Source organism: Volvox carteri (assembly GCF_000143455.1).
Source record: "Volvox carteri f. nagariensis unplaced genomic scaffold VOLCAscaffold_51, whole genome shotgun sequence".
Lineage (NCBI taxonomy): Eukaryota > Viridiplantae > Chlorophyta > Chlorophyceae > Chlamydomonadales > Volvocaceae > Volvox > Volvox carteri.
The window spans coordinates 375,453-399,381 of record NW_003307594.1 but is presented as its reverse complement, the minus strand read 5'-3'; the positions used below and the strand labels follow the sequence as shown (position 1 = coordinate 399,381).

Here is a 23,929-nt window from a genome sequence, read left to right as displayed (position 1 = left end):
CGCTGAAACCCTAACGAGACTACTATCCATTTTCCGACTACAAGCCCGAGCCCCTTGCAATCCCCTTGCAGCCCCCAGCACCAGGCAGCGCGGATGCAGCGCTGCTGCTGGTGAGGTCCCCAGAGAGCTACGCGGCGTGGTCGCTGCTGCTGCTGCTGCTGGACCGGGGCAGCCTCCGCCGTTTCGACAAGCAGCAAACGGCCACAGGGACCGGCGTTAGCTCCCCTAATTGTTCGCCACCATCGTTGTCGTGGTCGCCGTGGCATTCGGCTGCTGCTGCTGCTGCTGCGGAAGGTGCGTTAATAGCGTCGGCGACAGCGGCTGCAGATGCGCCGGCGGCCGGCCATCCTCCGAGGCACTTACCAGCTGCATCTCTGGCGCAAACGTCAACCGTACGGCCCTGGCGGGCTTCAGCGCGCCCTCCGCCTTGGCCACCACCATGCACGCCTTCAGCTCGTCTATCGCTTCCGTCTCGTCCACTGCCTGCACCGCGCTGCCCTCCACTAAAGACCGGTAACCAGGACTGCTGCCGGCGCCGGCGCCTTGGCCGGGGCCGCTGATCCGCATTCCTCCATTGTTACTCATCCGCGGCGTCCCACTGGAGCTCAACCGGACCTGCGCCGCCATCGCGCCGCTGCCGCTCCGACGCAGGGCCCCTCCTCCCGAGTAACCGTTGCTGACTCGCTTGGCGCCCAGGGGCGGGCCGCTGCGCTGCGGCTTGTTGTCGCCTTCGTTCTCGCCATCGCTAGAGATGCGCAAGCCGGCGGTAATGTCTCGGTGCCCGGACGCCATGCCGCTGCCGCCGCCACCGCCGCCGCCGCCGTCCTCTGGCTCGCCCGTGTTGCTGCCGCGGATGTGGCTGAGAATGGCCATGAAGGGGTTGGCATCCTCCTCCTCCATGCCCAAATCGTCGTCCGGTAAGTCTCCCTGGAAGCGGAAACTCACATTGCGGCGCGACATCGACCGGTTGAGTGTGGTAGACCGGCCGAGGCTGGTTCGCCCGAGGGACGACATGCGGCCTAGACCGCTGCTGGCCGTGCTCGGGCGGCTCGTGCTGCCAGGGCCGCCGCTACCGCTGCCACTGCCACCAGCATAGCTTTCCCGAAGCCGTGCCGTCGAGGGCCGCGTGAAGTAGCGACTCGATTTGGGTCGACTCGATTTGGGTCGAACGGAGGCGGCACGTGCTGACCGGGCGCGCACTAGCGATGCAGCACTGGCCCGACCGGTGCTGTTCATGTCCGTGCGGTCCGTGGCCAAGTCATCGAGTCCCGCGCCGTTGGTGACGGAGCTGGCAGCGCTGGCCGCAGGCGCCATGGCGCCGTCCGTAGAGCCGACGGAGCCGCCGCCATCGCCGCTGCGGCACGGCGATCGACCTCCCATACCACTCGGGATGAGGTCCTCGGGTTTGGGGATCCACAGAAAGGTCTGCATGTGTCCTTTTCCCTTGACCTCCACGCCACCCGTGTCCTGCCAGTCCTCGAACGGAAGCAGCTTCGCAAACACCTCCGAAACCTGTGGTGATGTGTGTTTCCAGGGCGCGCGACAGCGCATGTGCAGGCGTCGGCGTTGCAGGTGTCAGGTTGAGAAGGGTGCGGGTGCGGGGACGGGTGCGGGAGAAGAGAAGCCGCCATGACCTCCGTGCGGAGCAGCGGGGGAGGTCCGGCGGAAGGAACGGGAAGCGCCCATCGGCACGCGCAAACCGTCCGCCCGGATTGCACGCTACTACCCTTCTAGCGGCAGGCGCCGGGCACTACCCGCAGCCGCCACCGCGGCCATATACACACGGAGTTTCACATATGCGGATTGGCCAGCTCTTAACTACCGGTGGGCTACATGCAAAAGGATCAGCCATGCACGCCTGCCTGTCCAGATGACCATACTGCCATGCTGCCGTACCCCAACAATGCAAACGGGCTTCCCCTCTGTAATCGTTCCCCAGCTTGGCTCTCCTGGTCTTCGTCTGAAGCCGTGCGCCCACCACTCAGCGCCCCTCACCATGACATCACACGTCCATACCGACATCTTCATTTCAGATCACACGCACCTGGACGCATCCTGGCTTGCAGGTGCTTTCCATCCTGCTGGCGGTGTTCATCGTGTCCCCTGCGCGGGCAAGGTGAGGCGAGGCGAGGATTTGGAAATTAGGAAGCAGCTTCGGGAAAAATATTAGATTAGGCTCGTGATCCGATATCGCACGTAGCGGACAGAGCCAGCCATGCGGCTAAGGGGGTCAGTTCGGAGTCCCCAGAGTGCACTCCCATCGAGCCTGCAGCCTATGGCCGAACGCCATTGTGCTAGCCTCCCCTGCCAGCACATGTCCGATATGCGAGCCAACAGCAACCTCAAATCGGCCGGGGAGCAGACAAACAGGCGAGTTAAGAACGAGGCACGGCGCCTGCTCCTCGTTCTGCCCACAATTTTCCGTCCAAAACGCCACAGATGATCATTATGACGATCGTGATGGTGATGATGCTGATGATGGTCATGTGATTATGGTGGTGGTGGTAATAATGATGGCGATGACAACAAAAATGATAACGGGGTCTGACAGAGCCAGAGCCTTAGTCCCGACCCCTCGCAAACGCACGGCAACACCTCTCCCCCTCCTTCCACCACCATCACCAGCCCAATCATCACACAGGCGATGTGGGTCCCGCAGCCAACCCTTCTCACGACTTACCAAACAGCGTGAACTTGGGCATCTTGGGCCCCACCAAGCCGCTGGCCAGGCTGCCAAAGTGGATCCCGATGCGTATTTGCACAGGGCTGTTATTGTGCGGCATGAGGACCTGCAACCGGCAGCGCGGGACAAAAGCAACAGTTGAATGGCGGCGCTCCCACATCACTCATCACCTTACCCGTAAAAGTAGCTGGAGCAAGGCCCGGATCAGCAGTACAAAGCGCACGCACGCACGCACGTAGCGGCTGCGGCGGCGGGGAACCCTCTTCACCACCGCGTTGCTGAGATACCGCGATTGATTGCCACACAATTTGTAATCGACCCGAACCTCCGCCCTTCCATTTGCGATTGGTATTATGCCCCTTTTACCAGTACTCCCCATTGCCTCGGGTTAACATACATCACAATACGCATACTGTGGCTCGGCCCACCACAACGACCAGACAACGGTCTCCCGCGATTCCCGCCTAAACTGCCAGCCACCGTCCGCATGCACGCTCCCCCCCTTCCCTCCACCAGTTCTCATTCACCATTCCCGCTCGAGAGCTACCTGCTTGGACTCCCGCAGGATGGCCTTTGCAAAGTCCATCATGACCTCCGCGTGGTGCAGCCGTTGATCGTTGTCCCCTTGCACCGTGCACGTGAAGCCGTCGTCGTCCTGCATGGTGAGCCCCGCCACCACGATGTAGCAGTCGCCCACGGTGTCCAGCTTGTACAGGTCGTGGATATCCACCAGGTCGTCAAAGATGGTGTACAGCTCGTTCAGGAAGTGCATCACCTGAAGGCATCCGGGGAGGGGAGGGGAGGTGGGTTGAGGGGATTGCAAAGGGGAGCAAAGCCCTCTCGGGGGGCGGGGGGGCACAGCAAGGTCCCGCCGGGGCGGCGGGAGCTGGTACAGAAGCTTCGCGGGAGCCAGGAATCCCCAAAACCTACACGGCTGATGTACACATGCCAGCAGCGCAGGAACAATTAAGCAACATAAATAAACAAATACATAAATATAATATACATAATAAATAATAAATAACAAAAATGTTTCATCAATTACGCGGGGGAGTGTTTTTTTTGTGGACGGGCCCCCTAGGGATCTGCGTTCCGGAGCACCGTACTGTGCTACAAAGTAGCGCATTGCAGCAACCAAAGCCTCACCTCGCTGGGCTCGACCTCCTTACTCATCGACGTGAAGCCCACCACTGCGAACGTGAGGAGGATACGACATCAGGAAATTACATTCAGGACATCACATCAGAGAAACGAGGAAAACCAACTGCCAAACCCCAAGTGGGAAATTTGACCTTGTGGTCTGGCGGGTAATCATTTTCGGCAATGCCACAGGTGAGAGCTCACCTGGTTGCGGGGCCGAACTCACACGAGGCGCACCTTCCATTGCGGGCTATGCGCAGCATCGATTGTCTCGCCCTCTCCCCTCCTTTCCCATCGTCACCCCCGATCCACCGGACTGCGACGCCCCTCCCAACCAACGCGACCCATCTCTCGTCACAGTCGATAATATCCTTTGTTACTATCCCATAAGCTGTTTGCATCTCAAAGTTCCATTTCCAGCAACCCGGTGATTCCTAAACTGGCCAACCAACCGGAGGAGCCCCGCGCACCATCCGTAAACAGCACAATGACGTCGTCGTGGTGGTTGGCCAGATGGGTCAGGTTGCGGGAGTTGTAGCCGTGTTTGTGGGACAGCATATACTCGATGACGTGGCGGGGGAAGAGCTGCTCCAACATGCCCAGCTGCGCATCCGTCAGGTCCGCCAGCCGGTTCTCCAGCTCCACCCGGGCTGTGACGTTGGTCTGGAGCAGCAGTATCACCTGGCAAAGGAGTAGAGGACGAGGGAAAGACGAACCACGAACGAGTGAAGGTGCTGCCAGGAGGAGGGGGGGCCGCGGCACATTATCGGTGGTAGAGCAGGGTAGCGCACAGTGGAGCAGACGGAGGGAAGAAACACACGCCAAAGGTGCGAGCATCCAAGCAGCAAGGGGAAAAAAGGGGGGAGTGAACATGGCCAAGGCCAAGGCCAAGCGCGCAGCGGGAACCTCATTCGCCAACCAAGGGGGAACCTCCAACCCAGAAGGTCTTCTTCAGCCAGTCCGTCATCTTCGGGACGCCGAGGCTTCTCCGGAGATGCAGCCGGAGCCATCGTCGCAACATGTGAGGCCAAGTATGACCCAACGTACGACTGAGCGCGTGCGACAAATTGCTGGAGGACACCAGCACCCGTGGGGCTAACAGACGGATGCGGTGCCTCCTCCCCTTTCCCAACCTCTTCCCAACTCGAGCTTTCGCCGCTTTAACCGTCCCTCGGAACGTTCTTGAGGCTTTTTCGGACCGCCTTGCCTGATTGTCCTTCCCAACAGGCCCTTCCTCCCTCTCACCCTCTCAGCACGACACCCATACCCTGGTGCGTTGTTGGGCATGCAGTTCAGTCTCTACACGCGGAGACAGCATCTCAGTTGTTTTCACTGCGGTGCACGACCGTCCTCCCCGCACCGTCCTCTGCTTGCTGAAGACGGAATGCAAAAAGCACCGGTAGGCGGGTCGACAAGGGGAAGGCACCCCGTATTCCCCCCTCCAAAAAGCCAGTCCAGGCGCTTGTACAGAACCTGCCGCACTCGCGCAGCCCGGTAGACCCCGCCCCAGGATAGCCAGGCTCGCTCTCCCTCACCCCCAATAGACCTCCCCGCGGCGCACTTGGCCGAGCAAAGTGCACGGTGCAATGGGGCGACGACCAACCTAAAGCCGCAATCCCCACGCACATAATCATGCCGTTTCCCTGCCAGCCCCATTTCCTTGCGCCCCGCTTGTCCTCACTCCAGGACCCCCCAGCCCCCACATCCCTTCCCGCGTACCTGGACCACCGGTGCTAGATTCCGCCAACATCCGCGGTCTAAACCCGCCGAGATGCCAACGCGTTCCCTTCTTGGGCTCCCCCCAGTCACCACGAACTCGCCTCTAAGCGCCCCGCCGTTGCGCTCCTCCCACCTCGCTTCCCAAGCCCAACCCCAGTGCGGTGCCGCCCCTTCCCCCATACGCCTCCCCCCCGTATGCCTCCACCCCCCGGTATACCTGCTTGTCCAGGACCGGGTCCAGAAGCGGGATTGCTGAGATGTCATGCCAGCATTCTTCCTGCGCCAACAACCCCCGCGACTCGGGCTTCTCCCCATCTGTGTTGAAGCTCTGCAATGACGCCGTGAAGCTGGGTGGCTGCTGCCGCTCCGCCGATTGCATCAGCGTCATGAACCGCCGATTTTGGCCGGCATTGGTCAGGTGCGAGTGCTGCTGCGGCACCAAGGCGCCTCCGCCTCCGCCGCCACCAGCCTTAGCGGCAGTAACGGTGAAGGACCCCGCCATTGCCGCCGGGGGACCCGGTGACGAATCTTCGAGCTGATTGGGCAGATTGAACGCGACGTGCGCACTGGTGCCTGGGGTGAGGGTATTGCTAGCCAGGCGCGGGGCAGGCCCGGTGATGCTACCTAGGCGACCCACGGGCAGCGCCGCCGGCCCGGCAATTGCGACGCCGCTGTCCCGCGTGTCCTGCCGCTGCGGCGCAGGCGCCTGTTGCCGGGGGCTGCCATTGCCACGGCCCCCCGCCCCCGCTGGCCCCAGGCTCTCCTGCCGCGCCATGCTAACCTGCGTCTGAAACAGGGACGCCAGTCCGCGCGCCGTGTTGTTCCGCTGGCTGCGGGCATGTTGCGTCGTGAAGCTTTCCAGCTGGAACTCCGGCTCCATCGCGTCCTGAATGAAGCGCTTGCTGACGGCAGCAGTGAGCTTCTTTCCGCCGCCGCCGCGGCTCCCGTAGCTCCAGGTCGTTTCCGCCTCAAAGACCATGTGCCGCTTGAGCGAGGCCGGCACGCGCACGACCTGCTGCCAGTAGTTGCCCTCATTCACCTCCTGCAGCATCTCCTGCAGCAGCTGCGGCTCGTACTGAAACAACACACCCATCATTCCGTCGCCGGTTTCCACGTTGTGGCTGGTCAGGTCGCCGCAGTAGTCAATGCTGGCGGCGTTTTGGTACAACACGTGGCCGTTGAAGTCTATAAGTGTGAGAATGGAAGGCACGTGGGACAGGACTGCGTAGTCGCGGAGCAGGCGCGGCATGACATCCTGCGACTCGTACGGCACGTTGTGCTCCAGGAGGAGGGCGGGGAGCTTGTGTCCGTTGGTGTCCGACCACACGCAGGGGGTGATGCGGAGGCCATAGAGCGACGCGGACTGCCCGGTGGGGTCGGAGGTGACGTGGCTGACGGGCTTACAGTCGCCTTTTGAAAGGTTTTTAATGGCTTTTTGGAGGGCAAATGTGAGCAGCGGGTCTCGCCGCAGCAGGCGCCGGAGCACCTGCGCGTAGTCGCGGCTGGCGCTGATTTTAAAGTATGACTTTGCCACGCCGTTAACGTAGAGCGGGAACAGCTTGTTGTGGTTTCGGCGCGCCTGGGCGTCAGGCGAACCGTCGGGGGGCGACTTTGTCGCCACGGCCCCGCCTTCGCTACCCTCACTCGAGGGCTCCAACCCAAGAACAGCGATAGGCTTCGTAGTCGAGGTTGAGACAGATTTGTGGATATCTTTTGCATAATGCACGTGAAAGCCGCGGCGTTGGAGCCTGTCAAGGGAAGGGAAAGAATAGGAGTTGGTGCGGGACACGCCGGCCCATTGCTTCACGGCAATGCAGTCACTTACTGCTCTGCAGTATTCATCGAGCTATCTCGACCACGCTGATGTGGTCGATTTGCAGCTTGGTCAGGCTCTTGCCCTGACCCGAACAATCGCGTTGACGATTTGCCTTTAAGCCAGCCCCAGCTAAGTCCCGATGCTTTTGATGGCTTTGACGTAGAGGTGCGCTCGCAACTGCTCGAGGCGCGCCGCTGCCTTGCCATTTCCAGCGTTGTGTTCAGTGCTTCGCCAGCTTCCATGCTTGGCCGCCTTTGACGAGATCGACTCGAAAGATATTGACCACTTCCATAGACAGAACCGGGCGACACGCTTCTGGCGTCTGTGCTACATAGCAAACCTGGGCCCATTGGCCCAGAGTCAGGAACTTGTCTCCGCTCCGCAAGGGGCTGCTTGCCACATAAGTCATTCCCAGGATGATCCAAAGGAAGACCCAAACCGGACGCTTGCGGGGATGAATCGGGCACAACTCGGACTCCGCTGGACCGGAAGCAAAACTCAAAGAGTCCCCCCATAGCTCCAGCGTGAACACCTCCGGGGCCTCGCAGGTTGCCCTGCTAGAGCCTATGTCAACATGATACCCAGCCTAGGCATATGGGATACTCTAAGCAGGGCGCGTTAGCACCCTTGCCATGGCTCCCGTTGAGCGATTACATATATTCATAACTGTTCCTATTGTAAGGAAATAGGCAGTGTGATAAGTTTTCGCAACAAGAAATAACACGGAACCTCAGTAGAACCAGCTAAGAAACCAAACAAATCGGCTGCCAGGCTGGCAAAAGGCAGTTAAGAAGCATGAAATTTGAGAGCGAGCATAGCCAGGAGTAAACAAGTTGGGAGTTTCTTCGAGGCGTGTTGGTTCCGTACCAAGGGTCCGAGCAAAGGCAAACGTGATCAAAGGCCAGGTCGACAGGTTGACACAATACAACGCCCGCTTAACGCTGTGCTCCCGGATTGGGGAAACGCTGCTGATGGGAATGTACGGTGTGCGGTACAAAAGTTTGCTTGGTGCTAACCTGTTGCTACCTATGGCATGCAGCTATATACGACGACCTATTATGACACATATGTCATCAATGAACACTAAACACAGCGTTAGGCCAAGAGTTCCGAACAGACTTTCCCAAAGCATCGGCTTTAATGTCCACCAATGCTCAACATCAACAATGCAAGTATGTGCTTAACTGGTTATGGATACAGATAACTTATTCGGCTTAATCAGCTTTCGATGAATGCTCGATAACGCCGTACTGTGCCTTGCCTAATCTCCCTCTTTCCTAGGGTTACGCGGCCGCGTTAATAGCAGATGGAATAACGAGGATGAAGCGCGAATCAGATCGAAAATAACTGTATTTCTTTGCACTCTGGGTTACGGTTCCCAGCGTGAGTGGCGACTGGCAACCTTGGCAGTATCCCGTGCTTTGTGCCAGCGATCTAAATCAATTTTTACCAAGCGGCGTTTCCGCATATGCTTCCGGTGGTGACCACCTCAGACCGTTTCAGAAACTCTGCAGGACTGGGACCAGGACTGACGATCTTAACGACAGCACAAGGTATCTAACTCGCTTGGTTAGTAGTTTACGGGTAGGGTGGCAAAATGGCATGGTGCCGACATCGCAAGTCCTGTACGACACGGCCTTAGGTCGCCTAAGACTCTTGGGCCAAAGGCTCCGTGGCCATACGGCTCCTGCACGGCGATTCGGTTTCCCTTTGCATCAGCGCCACTGCCGTCTGCTCAGCAATTTTCAATGAGGATATTCCCATTCAAGCTGGTGTCGTTTCGCGTAACAGGGATACAGTCGCTGATACAATGTACGACTGCCCTTAGAAGGCAAGGCAACTGTCACACTCTCCGCTCATCCATGCGATGAGAAAAAACCATAGTATAAATGCCCCTCAGCCATCCCATGGAAAAAACATTGCAAAGCCCGTTCCTTACGCACTTCGCACAAAGCACCCGGCGAGCACACGCCTGCACACGCGAACACCAAGAACCTCGGGGAAGTTTGGCAAAGCGTCAGCTCGATCAGTGTGCTGCCCACCAAGAAATAACTGGAAAAAAAATAAACAAGCAAGTGTTACCATAACCCAAGCGATGGCCAAAAGTCCAGCGATAGGCGCGTCGTTCATTCCGACGTCTTCGCGAACCCGCCATGGGGAATCCGCCCATGCAGCCGACTTCGGCACACACATTTCCTGTTGTCAAAGCAAAAGGAAGGCACACGTACATGAATTGACGTGGACATTCCCATGTAATGCTGTCTGCATTTTTGCCCTGGAGGTGCTTTCCTGTGTGGGGTTATGCTACATCTACACTGATGGCCTTCGTGAGTCACGGACAACATAATCCTCCCGACGTTGCAACGGCGCCCTTTGGTAGGTGAAGAGCGTCCTCAACAAACTGCCGTGCTGCTAGCTGGCAACAACATCATGTTCGAGCCGTGAGGAAGGCGCCCAGGGAGAATGAGCTGGGGCCAAATCCCCATCATCCTCATAATTCACATCCCCGCAGTCCTAACTACCTCCTTCCCCCCTCATAAACACACACACACACACACACACAACCTATAGGACGTGAGTGACCATGTTACGGCTTCCGCCTTCCTGCGCAAACTATCACATTGTGTTTATTCGCATACTGCCCGCAATCGGGGTGTGCTTCGCATTAAAACCCGCTTTGAGCCCACTGAACCGAAGTTTATCCGATTGGGGGAAGGTTCAGTCCAGAAGCAGGCCGTTATCTTTTCTGCAAAAAGGGCTGCCAGACAACGGTTAGCCAGTGGAGATGCACATTTTCAGTTCCCTTTTGGCCATATACCAGGCTTTCACGGATGGGGATGAATACCACTAAAACCCACGGGGCCTGGGGGACGCGACTCCCCAACTCGATCATTAAAACCTTCCTCACTATGCCATATGAAGGTGGACCTTACATAATTGATCCACACCTCTATCAACGCCGAGCCATTCGCTGACCGCAGACCCTGAAGACCAGGAGGCAAGGTTCGTATGCTTTGCCTGTTCCCAGCAGCCCCGCTCCCACCGGTAACATTAAGGAAAACGGGTGGCCGGCGTACACATAAGCTATGTCACATGGGGTCCCATATGTGTGTTGGTGAGGCAAGGAGAACTTGTGCGGTTTGGGGCCAGGCTGCACGTGTACCATTGCCCATCGTGTCTTGTTTGGCGCACTGAAGCGGCGGTCACTGTTCGGTTACGTAAACGATGCCGACGGCAGAGGGGATGTCGCTTTCAAGTGGTGCGTCCTATCGAGTGTAGATGGCTATCTTATCTAGCTATGCCTATGGACTATGATGCATGGCTACTTAAAGCGACAGATGCTTTTAAGCATTGCGTTGTTACACGGCAAAGTTTGCATCGTAACGGCTCATAAATACGTACCGCTGCGCGTGCTGTGTTGGTTGGCAGTCTGGAAACGCCAACAGATGGTAGAGCTGCTTGCAAAAAAGAAGTGCCATATAGTTTGGCATTGGTTTTCGGGACCATGTCTGATTGTTTGGCGCTGTGGTGCGGCGCTCTCCCTGGTGTGTCTTAGGGCCTCTCACGACCATTGCAGCTTTCGGATGCGGGCCACACCAGTGTGTGTTACGACATCTCGTGTGCATACCGCTCACACAGTATGACAATTGGATCTGAGTTTGGCATCACAACTGATCCCATTGGATGCCGTTTCTGCCCAGGAACGATACATAGGAAGCCATTGACTTGCTGCTGCTTAAACTTGCGTGTAACGGCGGCTGAAACCTTCCGTACCTACTCACGACCTGGAAGGGAGCGCGGGTTTCGAGACCAGGACACGAATCGGGACACCACAGGGGTCCGGTTACACATGCCACTGTATCGATCGCCCTTCTTAACCGCTTAGGCGGTGGGGGCCTTGTTGAGGACAACACCATCGAACTCCTGCTGGAACCTGCGGGCGAGAGAGGCGAAGGGGAAAGGGTGACGAGAGATGGGAATGGACATGATACTGGCAAAAGATGACCATGACGCAAACCGGTGATCCAAACCGGTGCGACAAAACACTTAGCCTTAGGCTGCCACAACTGAATGCAACGGGCAAGCCTCCCCCACACAATTAGCCTTGCTCATACGGAACAGCCAACACAGCTATGCAGACTCGCATAATTAGTAGCCGTCGAGACTCTCGCGCTGACAGCGACACCCTGCATATGTGGATCCCATGCACGATGTCCACGTGTGCATCTACCCATCATGTGACCATTTAAGAGTAACGAGCGTACGCCCATGTTCCTGGCCTCGTCAGCACATGTACAAAACCAACCAGCAGAACCCTTTTCCATACCCCTAAGTCTTTAAACATACTTATCATGCGTCGATGGGATCCTATAACGTGTTCAAATTCTGTAGCGAGTGAGAACTTCCAATTTCCGAGACATCGCCAGAACTCGAAAGGCCGCCCAACCAACCCCAAAATTCGCACATTGTCCCACCTTGCGTGTTCCCATTAAATTAGTGCGAAGGCGCCCTAGGTGGAACTTCAAATTGACCGGAAAACGCACGCAAAGCTGTTTACGTGCTTCCTAACTCCCGCTTGCTTAACAAACCTGTGCAATTCTTTCCCCTCTATTCATGCAAGTTGCGTGTTACCCGGCCACCAAAAGCCATCTCCCAAAACCGCCAGCCGGTGTCCACCTCCCCTGGCTAAACCGCTTACCACTTGATGGCATCCTCCTTGGTAACCTTGTGCTTGACGCCCACCCGCGACTTGCACTTCCGGCGGCGGGCCACGCGGTACCCTCGCCTCTCCAGGCACACGTAGAAGTCCATGCCTGGGGCAATGAAATTATAACGGCCATCAGTCGATTTCTTCCAATGTGCATGCTGCCAGCTTCGCCGTTTGCCCCTGGCTTCTTTAGTAAGCTTTTCGTGGCCCTTGGGGTAGCAATGCAACCGCTGTCACCCCGACAGTTGAGTTATTCGACCAGCTCTTGCAAGCAGCAACTGTCACTGCATGTGAGCTGCCCCTGCTCAAGAGCAATTTGCCGCCCCCCGGGGCGGCACGCTGAACTGCCACTCCGGCGCGCCCTCTTGAGCCGTGCAGACTGCTGCCCCCGGGTACTGGACACCAAGCAGCTGCCGACGCATCCACGCTTACTGCTTATTGCCTGTGCTGGTGTTGAGCCCTGGCGCAGGACAGAACGCGGCTTGCCACTCCAGAGGGATTGCCACTCCCGATATTTCCTGGAGACCCCTCTGGGACTCCGCTGCTGGCCGCTTTCCGCAGAGGCGTCATGTCATGCAGATGCAGATGGATCTCTCCCACTGACCTCTCCCAAGGGGGTATTTGAACCTGAGCTTACCGTAAATACCGGTCGACGGGTCGTACTTCAGGCCCAAATCGATATGCTCCTGGATGCCAAAGCCTGATTGTGGCAGAAGGTTATGGGTGTCAATTTATTGCAGGAAACAGCCTCCGAGCAAGCCAGCTGCTGCCTCACTCACCGAAGTTGCCGGTGTCAGAGAAGTTCTTGCGCAGGAGCTCGAACTCCTTCACAGCCAGGCCGCGCTTCTGTAGAACGAAAAGACCAAACAGGTGGAATGCGACCCCGCCGTCAGGGCTCGAACGAGCTGCGGTCAGACTGATCACTTAATACAAGTATGGCCATTAACAAATTAATCTTGCATGTAAACGCTGGCTTACCACCAGGTCGTAGGCCTTCTCGCCACGGACGGTAACAAAGCACGAAATCTTCTCATTACGGCGGATAGCAAACGAGCGGACGGTGAAGCGGGCCTTCCCGTACACCGGAACCTGGGAAGTAAGCTGCTCCAACACCTGTAAGAAGTGCGTTATGTGAGAGTCGGCGCGGGAGTGTCTCATCTTGACATTGGTCCGCACCTTGGCGGCCTTCTGCAGCCTATCGCCGGACTCGCCGACGGCAATGTTCAGCACCAGCTTGCTGATGCGGATTTCCCGCATGTCCTTTGTATTCTTGCGGTCCGCCTGTCAGAGCAGCAGCCATTGTCAGTGCGGCGCCGCCTTTTCACTATTCAGTAATAATAAACGCACCATTTTGAATGCCGCCCCCTGCCAGCTAAACAGAGAGGAAAGGGTTGGCCACAGCGGCAGCGAGGGACTTCTGCGGGCGACAGTGGGCCCTACAGTACGGCGACACAGAAACAGACATGCAAGCAAAGAGCCACGCGCCTGATAGTAATTTATTGCTTACCTGTATGCTGTATCAACACTTAATCACTGTAGGCCAGAAGCGGTAAAGTGGAACTTATATTTCGATGGGAATCAGCCCAACACTCACCATACCAGCTACTTGTTTATGGGCAAGGACTGCTTGAGCCGTGTTATGCTGCGTTGCCGGGTTTTGGTGCGTATATGATACTAGCATTCTCAGGGTGAAATGCCCCATGTTCCACGGTGGCACCTTTGTATAAGTAGTCATCCAACCAAGGCCGTGTCGATTAGCGCAGTGGGAAGGGTAAACACGTGTGGCCTGTCTGCTTACAATGAAATCGGAGCAGCACGCGCAACGCGTTGCGCAAGGCGGGGCACTCTTTGTAACTACGTTGCTCCCAGGTTTGCACGATTGAATTAATAAAAAAACGGCATATATACTAGTTGTTCGCTCGTTGCATAATAAATATAGTGACAATGTTAGGAAGTTAAGATGGGAAAGGGTGGATGTCGCGTGCCAGACCACAGCCATGGAACCGGTTTTCAAGGTATTCTGGTTGTTAAGTCAAATGACCTCTATGCCCACATAAACCCTAAAATACTGGGATGTCGGTTTTCCTGCGTTTGCGGTAGCGTGGCCTAGCCATCTAACAACACGTCTAACAACACGCGGTACACGCACACCCTCCACGCCTAACAAACACAGGAACGCATGTATGGTGGGAGATATGTCTGTTGCAGTTGCGGCCACGTCAACTGCCAAGCATTTGCTGCACTCTCCATGGGGTTCAGCATGGGTTGGGCAATTCGCCAATACGTTTCACAGAATTAACAGCAGGCTCACGCCATCCAGAACCTGGCGTGTGTAAAGGGCAGGGCTGCTAAAGGGCCTTCCTGTCCGTAAATGCCCACACCACCGCAAAGAAAGCTACCGAACATTGTCTGTGAAATGGTAAGCAATGGTACCGGCCATGCCGAAATGCCAGCGAATAATTGAGATGTGCCCTGGCCAGTATGTGAACTATTGTGGTTACACGAACAGACACATTCACACAAATGCAGCACACTCGCGCAAGCTTATCCAACTACGCATTGACGGGCTGGACTTACTATGTGACTCACACCAAGAGCCGGGCCATGACTCCCAAAGGATCCGGGACCTAGCAACTTGACCATGAGGGATCTTGACCATGCTTATCACCCTCATCCTATGTACATTCATGGCCGAATTACTAGCCGGTAGACGCATCGCTGCAATGCCTCCGCTGACAGGGCAAATGGGGCTAACCCCCCAATCCCTCCGCTATCCCCTGCATTCACATGCGAGCTAGCCATTCAACGAAACATATGTATGTGTTGTTCACCTATGGCAATGCCGGGCGGGGTACCTTGAGACTGCATGGGCATGCATGGGCCCTGACGAACACCCTGCACAGCTGATATTTTGGGGGCCTACCATCGCCCATGCAACATGAATGGTCCCAAAGTTGGATTGTCAGAGTGTGCCGAAGCTAGACGCAATAAAAGCGTTGCGCAGGCGCCTTGTGCAGGCGTTGTGGCCACCTTGCCTATGTCGACAAGCAGCTACCCTATGTCGACAAGCCTCCCTCTTCACCATAGCTGCCTCGGGGAGATTGGACAGATTGAGTTCTATTCATGGGTTTCTTCCGTGCATGTCCGCAATAGCCTTCAGGCCTGCTGATCAGCCGTCACCTCTGCTGTTGCCGCCTCCGCCGCCTGCTCCACAGCCTCGTCCTCCATATCCGACCCGAAATTGGCCACCACGTAGTGATCGTAAGCCAGCTGCATGAAGCTCTCGTAATCAGTACTTGCAACAAGGTAGTCAATGGCTGCGAGGTGAGTATGCGACTCCGCGTTCTGCGCTGTTGTGCACGCGTCGCACACGTCCTATTCCGGCAAGCGGGACCCAGCAAAAAAGGACATTGTTGGCTTGTGCATTCGCAGAAGGGAGGACATGCCAGACAGTTGCAAGATCCGGTGCAGCGTGTAGACGCACAGAGCTTATGCCACGAAAACCGGGGGTTCAAACGTACGACATGCCAACACACCTTATCCATTAGACATGTATGGATTGCATTCCGCCACTGTTCAAGACAACTAGTTTCTCGGAGGCAGCGTAAAAACTCCAGCCTGTCCTCAGCAGGCTCTCCAAGTTAATCCACCAGCGAACAACTAGAATTGTCATATGACCTAAGAAGCTTAAATAATCCTCAGTCCGCTAAGGCCGCCTTCCTGTGAAGTCCCGAGTTACCTACCTTGACCGTCAGGCCCTCGCTGAGGATGAAGTCCTCAAGCTGCCGCTCGACCAAAGTAGCATATAACTTGAAGATGTCAAAGTTCTGCAGGGGCTGCTCCTCTTCAAGCGGAACGAACTCCAGCTTCCCTGCATTCTCTCCCATGAAGTCCCCGATAGCACATGTGAACTTTGGCGAACAGAAAAAATCCTGAAATGGAAAACATCGCTTTCGTTTATATCTTTATACCGCAAAACAGGTCGGAGGTTAGGCTGCAAGAATGGAACAAACCTCAAGTTTCTGCAGGAGCTCCGATTGGTCTGCCATCCTTACGGCTATTGAATGTTCAGTTTCACACCGTATGCAATTTTTAAAAATACAACTCAAGCTATAGTTGGTTTGGATACATCAATTACGGTACGACAGAAAATTTTGCATGGTACTTTCCATGTTTTATGGTTGTAGTTTCGACTGTATACATTTGCTTCTGTCAATCAGTGTCCTTCCGGTGGGTCATACATCTTACCTCCTGCGGTGACCTTCGTGAGACGAGTGACATTTTTTCGAAATATATACGGAGGCTTCTGATTTACAGAATTTGACCAATTGTTGCCTCCTCGGAAACGCACTGATGAGATAGTCACCTTAAAAGCGGCCTCATCAGCGAATCGTCGCAAGGCGCCGCTGTCTGTGACGCAACTTGAAGCCCAATTGGCTATCGTCTCGATTCCTTACGGCTCATTGCGTCAGTGCACCGCGGATGAATGGGCGGTTTCCTTCGCCAGCTGGTATGGTGGTTGCCAGCCGGTATCGCCCTCACCGACACGGTCGTCAGTGTCTTGCTGGTGGAGGGACAGTCCATGTGGCCCACGTTAAACGAAGATCCCTACTTTAGCGATCTCGTCATCGTCGAAAAGATATCATACAAGTGGCTCCATAAATACCAACGGGGAGACGTTGCAGTCCTTTGGTGAGCACGTCTGCAGACCACTTGCCCGCGTTTTCAAGTCCGTGCTTGGGAGATGTTTTTCGGGAAGTTATGCACTCTTGCTTCGCACATGGGTGAGCTCTTCACTCTGAAAAAGTTTGAAACGCGCGTCAGCATCATCAGCACGAAACAGCCTGAGCACCAGACCGCCTGTACCCGCCCCCGGTGTGTGTGTTTCCCTGCTAACATCCACACGCGCCGCTTGGGACAAACATACATACGCAAACACGCATGCCACAGGTACCCATGGATGCTCACTTTTCTCTTATGTCCAACTGACCCAATTGACCCTCTTCGTCAAATCCGTCGGTACCAGCTTTCTTTCTCCGCTGACTGGTTAGCCGCTGTGTCCATGTCACCCCCTGCCCGGGTCCCCCATCCATGCTCCCATTCATCCATGCACTCACCCAGGGCACCTGATCAGCCCCATCAGCAGCTCGTGAAGCGGATAATTGCACTGGAGCACGATATCGTGTGGGACAGCGATAAGGGCAAGCCAACCAAGATACCGCAGGCAGGAGGGGAAGGGATCCAGGGGGCCTCTTTGCACCATACGCGTCCTATGTTGGCGGTGGTGGTGATGGTGCTGCTACTGCTACTGCCCAGTGGGGATAAGGGAGAACACAAACGGATCCGTACAGGCCCCAAGGGTGGGGTGAGGCCCCAGGGGGATGGATTGACCTCAAGGTGTGGGGGGCTGATGGGGGTACGTGAGGTGGTCGCGGATGAGCGGCACCAGCCCTGGAGCTCCTCGCACCGGGCCTCTGATCTCTTCGCTGCTGTGGCGCCCGTAAGGACGACTATGCTGTTATGCATTTGGGGGAGGGGACTGTTTTGTTTTTGCGATGACGCTGTTGACGTATTTTTGAACACACGTTTTTCATCCCGCCTTCCGCCTGGGCTCCAGGGAAGGTGCTGGCTGGAGGGGGACAATCCGGAAGCGAGCGGTGATTCCAGAAACATGTACGGACCGGTGAGGCCATCTTGGGCTGGTAGTGGTGGTGTTTATTGTCGGGGAAAAGGTACACCATGTGCAGCAGCGACACAGTGCTGGGGTCCAAAAGTTTTGGGCACTTGTGTCGCAATTGATTCCGTATTGCCGTGTTTCCTTCCGACAGAAGAGAGATTGCATACATGGCCAAAATGGCGTCAGCCGCGCATGAGTTGGGTCTCCAGTTTTCTCCTTTCTTACACCACTTTTCTCATACTGTGTCTCCGTGCAGTGCTTTTGCACCGACCTGCTCTACCCCATGCCGTGCAATCCGGGTCCAGGCATAGTCATGGGTGCACGGCTTCCATAGGCTTTCCGAGCAGAGGTTGCGCTCCCTACCCCGTCTCTGCACACACGCCGATCCGAACGCGCGCGCTTTTTCCTGCCCCTCTTACCTGGTGCGGTATTGTGTGGTGCGGTGTGCTGAGCGAACACAGGTGCATTTGGGGCTGCTGGAGGGGCGAGTCACGCATGTCATCTGGCCGCCTTGGCGGATCGGCGCGGTGCGGCGGTGGTACCCGGCAGACCGGCTTATCGTGGAGGATTCGGGCGGGGTCAGGGGCGTCAAGGAGCCGGGGGGGAGCTGACAGCTGAACTGGCCGTGAGGCGGAAGCAGCGGCGGTTTGCTGTTGTGCTTGGATTGGGGGGGGGTGGCCCTGGTGAAAGCGTTGGGTGGCAGGTGTTTTGGTAGGATAGAGCTGGTTGGCATGTGCTGGCGGGTGTAGCGCAGGTGCGCACCTTCGTGGATTGCGTGCACGCATGGTGGCTGCAGTCCTGGTGGTGTGGTGTGTGGAAAGCCATAGGTTGGAGGCGGCGATAGGCAGGCAAGGTAAACGCAGGTTGTAGCATGCAGTTTTCACAGTGGGGTTGGGGTGTGAATTGTGCTCGGTGGCGTGGCGGCAGTGTATCAGGACATGACCAGCGCGTGGCATGAATTGGATTGATGACAGGGTGCCTGTCTGCCTTCTTCATGTTATCACGGCAGTGCTGCTGTTTGGAGGGCATGGTATGTAGCTGGTTGTGTGGGGGGGAAATGGAGGCCTTGGCAGGCTGGATCATGTCTCACGATTCTGGCCGTGTGTGTAAGTCGCTCGTCTGCTCGTCCCATGTGGATTTCGGTTTTCGCAATTTTTTAATGAGCACAGCTTACACGAACAAAGTTTTTTCATACATTTTAGAGGGACATTAAATAATCCGTTAACTTTAAACTGTGTTGCGTGGGAATTTTCCTCTTTCGCCGCCGGTTCACCGCTTGTTCCAGTCATGCAATCGAGCCGCTTATTATCATCATGTAGCTCGGCATGTTCAACGAGCGGAAGGCGCCTTCAGCCCGCTGTTATTTTTGTTTCCTCGCGGTCCAGCCTAGTTCGGACCGGTGCTCGAAAGCCTACCGGCGGAGGCAAATCGTTGCTTGCAAACTCTCCACCAGAGACTTTTGTTACAGAATATCCTACGCAATTCGATGATGTAAGCGACCGTCTTTCAACACTTGCGTCGTCGGATGCCGAACCAGACGTCGAGGTTCTACCGCCTTTGGAGGTTGATTCTGACGACGCCACGTCAACCGTTGATGAATTTAATCCATACACGACCGCGGATGCCCTAAGGTGCTCACGTCCGGTCGTGTTTCGAGCGGGTGTTCATTTGGGACTCTGTCCTAAATACCATCAAACGCGTACAGAGACGTTAATATGCTTTAGCTCCCAGCCGACAGCTTTCTGCGGGGAAATTTTACTCGCACGTGAGGGGACCGCAGCTGGGTGGCCCCTGGGACGCTGTCCAGCCGCGTGCCACTACCAGGACACTAGTGACACGCTGTTCTTGCCGCCGCGCCGCAACAGCAGCAGAATAAACAGCTGCAGCGGGCCAGAAGCTCCAGCCATCAGGCGACACCTGACCACCTACATCGGCATTTCCAATGGCATCTCCAATGATACCTGCCACATACCGCGTTCATAAATCCTTCCATGTTGTGTGCACATTGCATGTCCTTGTATCCCACCCATTCCACTCCACCCCGTCCCACCTATACCCTCCCTCATCCACGCATTTAAGATGGTCTCCAACACAGATACAGATGCTTCCTCTCCAGACGGTATCTCGACGCCGTTTTCCGCTTCCTCACTCCACCTTTACCACCACACCATCATCACCATCACCGCCACCACCACCATCATCACCATCATCACCATCACCGCCACCACCATCATCATCATCATCACCATCACCGCCACCGCCATCATGGGCAGTGGGTGTAGTTTTTATGTTACATTCACATCAAATCCTCCTCTCCCCTCCTTCCCTCCTCCCTCCTCCCTCTCCCCCCCAGCGCCCCCGCCGAAGGCCTGGTGGGCGGCGAGCCCGCGCTGGAGTCCCTCCTGGCTGAGGGCGGCTCCGACCTGTCCGCGGACCGCATCTGCGCCATCTTCCCCTTCCCGCTGGACACCTTCCAGCGGCGAGCCCTGGAGCTGTTCCTAGAGGGCCGCTCCGTGGTGGTGTGTGCGCCCACGGGGGCGGGCAAGACGGCCATTGCGGAGGCGGCGGCGGCGGCCACGCTGGCGCGGGGACAGAGGGTCATCTACACGACGCCCCTCAAGGTGTGTGTGTATGGGGAGGCCGGGTGCTGGGGGGTGCATGGGGGCTGGGAAGGAGTTTTCGGGTGTTCCATATGTAGGGTTGTAGCTCCCGTCCGTAGCAGCTTTGGAGCTGAAACAGCAAGGGCAGAAGGAGCAGCGGCAGCAGTGGTGGTGGTGGTGCTAGTGGCCGTGGTTTGTAGCAGCGGCAGCAGCAGTAGCGGCGGCAGCAGCAGCACTAGCTCTGAATGGAGTTGTCGTGGCGAAGTGGGGACGCGGCGGCCTAAGGGGGAGGGGGAGGGGGAGGGGGAGGCACTTTACCTACTGCCACATGGCCCGCAGCCCCCTGCCCCCGACGACCTCAACCTCCGTCTTGACGGCGCGAGATCCTGTGCGCTCCGGACCTCCATCACCACCACCATCACCACCACCATCATCATCACCACCACCACGCTCTTAGCACTGCCATAGCGGGCCAACAGGCCATAACGGCCGTGCAAGTGAGACAGCAGCCAAACGAAGGATCTAGCGGGTATTACACTGGCAGTGTGGAGGGGGGCCCGGCGTGTTGACTGGAGGGGGCCAGGGAGAGGCCTGGTGGGGGAGGGTTTGGGTTATGAGAATGAAGTGTGGGGTTGGCTAGCTGGTGGTGGTGGTGGCTGGGCTGGGCTGGGTGTCCCTGTCCGGTGGCCGTGCCCTGGGGTGAGGGAGGTGCGCTGCGGCCTTTTCCGGAACGGCTTTATCCCCGTGTCGCCGTCCGGGAGCCATGGGAGCGGCCCAGAGAGCTGCTGCAGTGCACTGCCGCTGTGATCTCATCGTGGGTGCGTTTCCCCGTACCGGACCGCGTGGTGCGCTGTGTGGTTGGGTGTTTGGAAAGCTGCTGGCAGAGGAAGTTGCTACTTGCTGGCTCTGGGTGCTGCCAAGGGAGGAGGCTGGCTGGCTGACTGGCTGGCTGACGTTTCGATATGGGCCGAACACACAGCAGCTTCCTCCTCCTCCTCCTCCTCGCCCGCTATCTGTTCCCGGGCCCTTTGCCGCCCTTCGCTTTGCTCGCTTTCAACGCCGGGGGCCTGGGGTGCTTCATCGTCATACATACATACATACATGCATGGATGCATACATACATATCGAAAACACACACATAGATGCATATATTGGTATATACCAGTCGCGGCGCAGTTCCAGCGAGTCAGTTTCTTGAAACACACGCGCGTGCACACACACACACACACACACTCATAAAACCCGCAACCCAGCCGTCCCGCCTCGTCGCCCGTCGTGACACCTCAGGCTCTGAGCAACCAGAAGCTCTTTGAGACGCGGCGGCGGTTCGGCCACGTCCGGTGCGGTCTCCAGACTGGTGACGTCTCTCTGAACCCCGATGCCAACATCGTGGTGATGACCACGGAGATCCTGCGGAACATCATGTACCGGACTGCGGAGCTAGCGGAGGAAAACAACACCGGTAAGCGGGTGCGTGGGTACATGCGTATGTTACAAGTTACAAGTTACAAGTGCCGCACGAGTGGGGGGGGTCCGTCAAAGCCGGGAGGCCATGGACTATATATATATTGAAAGTTGATTACACCGTACAACCGACGGCGGTCTGGGTCCTGCCAACTAGACCCCTCCTCATCCAGTCACCCAACATCCGTAGAGACAGATCAGCCATTACCACCATCTCAGCATGCGAAACTTAGTCCATCAAACTAGACCTCATCTCCACACCTCAGCAGCGTTAGTAAACCTAGACCTCCCGAATAATGTCGGGGGTCTGACCAGGAATCGAACCCGGAACCTTCATATACACAAAGGCGCCACCAGACCAGACCAGTATGCGTATGTGTGTACGTATGTATGTGAGTGTATGTATTGGGGTGTAGCGGACGGGGTTGCAGATGCTGTGATGCGACGGGGCGGATGGAGGAGGGAATAACAGGGGGAGTGATCGTAGGGGGGAAAGGACGGGGGGAAGGGGGAAGGGAAGGGGGGAAAGGAAAGGGGGAAGGGAAGGGGGAAGGGAAGGGGGGAAAGGAAAGGGGGAAGGGAAGGGGGAAGGGAAGGGAAGGGGGGAGAGACGAACCACGAACGAGTGAAGGGGGGAAGGGAGGGGAAGGGGGAAAGGCTATTGGTATTTAGGCCCACACGCAGCGGTCCCGAGCCGCTGACCCCGCCAGCCGCCTCACTTGCACACCCTTGGTCTTTCCGTCCTAACTCCTAAAAACCCCCCTAACATACATACATACATACATACATACATACACACATACTTACATAACTTATTCACACATACGCCCCAGCCCCCCCTCTTACCCACAACCCAAGCAGTCCTCCTTACTCGGCTGTCTGCGATATCCTGCCCCTTCCCACCCCCAACCCCCACCCGCCCCTTCCCACCACCCCGCACTCTCTTTCCCTCTCCCCTCCCACCGCTCCAGGGAGCCTGTCCACTCGCGAGGCCCGCCTGGGGAATGTTGGCCTCATCGTGCTGGACGAGGTGCACTACCTGGGGGACCCGCACCGGGGCAGTGTGTGGGAGGAGGTCATCATCAACTGCCCTCGACACATCCAGCTGCTGTGTATGAGCGCCACCGTGCAGAACCCGCAGGACCTGGGGGACTGGATTGCCAAGGTGGGTGGGTGGAGCCGGTGTGGGTAGGGGGGTAGGCAGCTGGGGGCCGGGTGAGGCAGCTGGGGGGTAGGGTAGGCAGTTGGGGGGTAGGGGGGTAGGCAGCTGAGGGCCGAGGTGAGGTTTTTACTCCGCTACGAGCCACCGCGAACTCTCTACCCTACTCCCGTGCTCTTGTGTGGACTGGGTACGACTGCCTTTTACATACGAATACAAACATGTCTTCTACTGCATATCAGCAGTTCTCGACACCCGTCCCCCGATATAATCTTTTCGGCACCGGTCCTCTCGTATTGGTTGGGCCATATGTCCCCATACGCCACTACTTTCGGTTTTGCGCGAATGAGCTCCCCCTCCTCCAGGCTCTTCCTTCGCCCCCCCAAGCACACGCAACCATGACTCCCCCCTCCCTACCCTTATCCCTACCCGCCCCTATACCCCCCCCCTTGACAGGAGCACATGCCGTGCGAGACCGTCCAGACGAGATTCCGCCCCGTACCCCTGCACTGGCACTTCGCCTTCCATAAGGCCCCCAAGGCAGGTCGTGGAATGTGTGTGTGTGTGTGGGGGGGGGGGAAACGGGTTTTTTCGGGTTTGATCGTGTGCATGTGTGTTTGTGTGTGAAGCGGCGCCGCTGCGGGGTGGTACTCTGAAGCTCTCTCTCTCTCTCTCCCTCTCTCTCTCTTCCCGTGAATCACCTGCCTGGTTGAAGAGCGGGAGGTGGAGGCACTGGCCAGCGCAGGTGCAGGAGATGGGGGAGATGCGTCCTGGTATGGGGGCTGTGTTGCGTCCAGGTGGTTGATTCGTTCCGGGTGGGCGGTCCGAGAACTGTACTGTACGGTATCCGCCTCTTTCCCCGGCCACCCCCCACCCCACCCAACACACACGCACAACCCTAAGTGCCCCCATCCGACCTTCCTTTTCCGTTGAACGTGATTGCGTACCCGGCCCCTCCCCGCC

At 57.0% G+C, this 23,929-nt stretch overlaps 4 protein-coding genes across 4 annotated transcripts in view; 1 reads left to right on the top strand and 3 right to left on the bottom strand.

Annotated features, from left to right (window-relative positions):
• Positions 1-225: 225 nt before the first annotated feature.
• cyc6 (guanylyl and adenylyl cyclase family member) lies at positions 226-10,410 on the bottom strand (the record flags this gene model as incomplete). The annotated part of the gene is made up of 10 exons (XM_002955348.1): positions 226-321; positions 364-1,512; positions 2,045-2,103; positions 2,681-2,789; positions 3,231-3,458; positions 3,830-3,873; positions 4,294-4,504; positions 5,676-7,121; positions 7,187-7,290; positions 10,335-10,410. The coding sequence occupies 10 exons, from the start codon at positions 10,408-10,410 to the stop codon at positions 226-228; spliced, it is 3,522 nt and encodes a 1,173-aa protein (XP_002955394.1).
• A 295-nt stretch (positions 10,411-10,705) lies between these two features.
• rpl11 (component of cytosolic 80S ribosome and 60S large subunit) lies at positions 10,706-13,446 on the bottom strand. Its single transcript, XM_002955347.1, has 7 exons — positions 13,414-13,446; positions 13,243-13,347; positions 13,045-13,179; positions 12,846-12,912; positions 12,704-12,766; positions 12,058-12,172; positions 10,706-11,292 (listed from the first exon to the last, which is right to left on the bottom strand). Exons 1-7 carry the CDS (start codon positions 13,414-13,416, stop codon positions 11,241-11,243), a joined length of 540 nt encoding a protein of 179 aa, XP_002955393.1. The 5' UTR covers positions 13,417-13,446; the 3' UTR covers positions 10,706-11,240.
• Positions 13,447-14,337: 891 nt separating this feature from the next.
• Positions 14,338-16,138, bottom strand: VOLCADRAFT_106791 (uncharacterized protein). The gene is made up of 2 exons (XM_002955346.1): positions 15,810-16,138; positions 14,338-15,441 (listed from the first exon to the last, which is right to left on the bottom strand). Exons 1-2 carry the CDS (start codon positions 15,951-15,953, stop codon positions 15,223-15,225), a joined length of 363 nt encoding a protein of 120 aa, XP_002955392.1. The 5' UTR covers positions 15,954-16,138; the 3' UTR covers positions 14,338-15,222.
• A 414-nt stretch (positions 16,139-16,552) lies between these two features.
• The window catches only part of VOLCADRAFT_119055 (uncharacterized protein), a gene marked incomplete at both ends in the record, with an annotated part of 14,800 nt that continues 7,423 nt past the window's right edge, over positions 16,553-23,929 (top strand). Inside the window, 11 exons of the mRNA XM_002955407.1 lie at positions 16,553-16,758; positions 17,188-17,431; positions 17,684-17,749; positions 18,205-18,321; positions 18,753-18,849; positions 19,281-19,374; positions 20,097-20,364; positions 21,631-21,805; positions 22,779-22,837; positions 22,913-22,972; positions 23,423-23,524. Of these exons, the coding sequence (XP_002955453.1) occupies positions 16,553-16,758; positions 17,188-17,431; positions 17,684-17,749; positions 18,205-18,321; positions 18,753-18,849; positions 19,281-19,374; positions 20,097-20,364; positions 21,631-21,805; positions 22,779-22,837; positions 22,913-22,972; positions 23,423-23,524 (1,488 nt within the window). The remainder of the gene's footprint in view (positions 16,759-17,187; positions 17,432-17,683; positions 17,750-18,204; positions 18,322-18,752; positions 18,850-19,280; positions 19,375-20,096; positions 20,365-21,630; positions 21,806-22,778; positions 22,838-22,912; positions 22,973-23,422; positions 23,525-23,929) is intronic.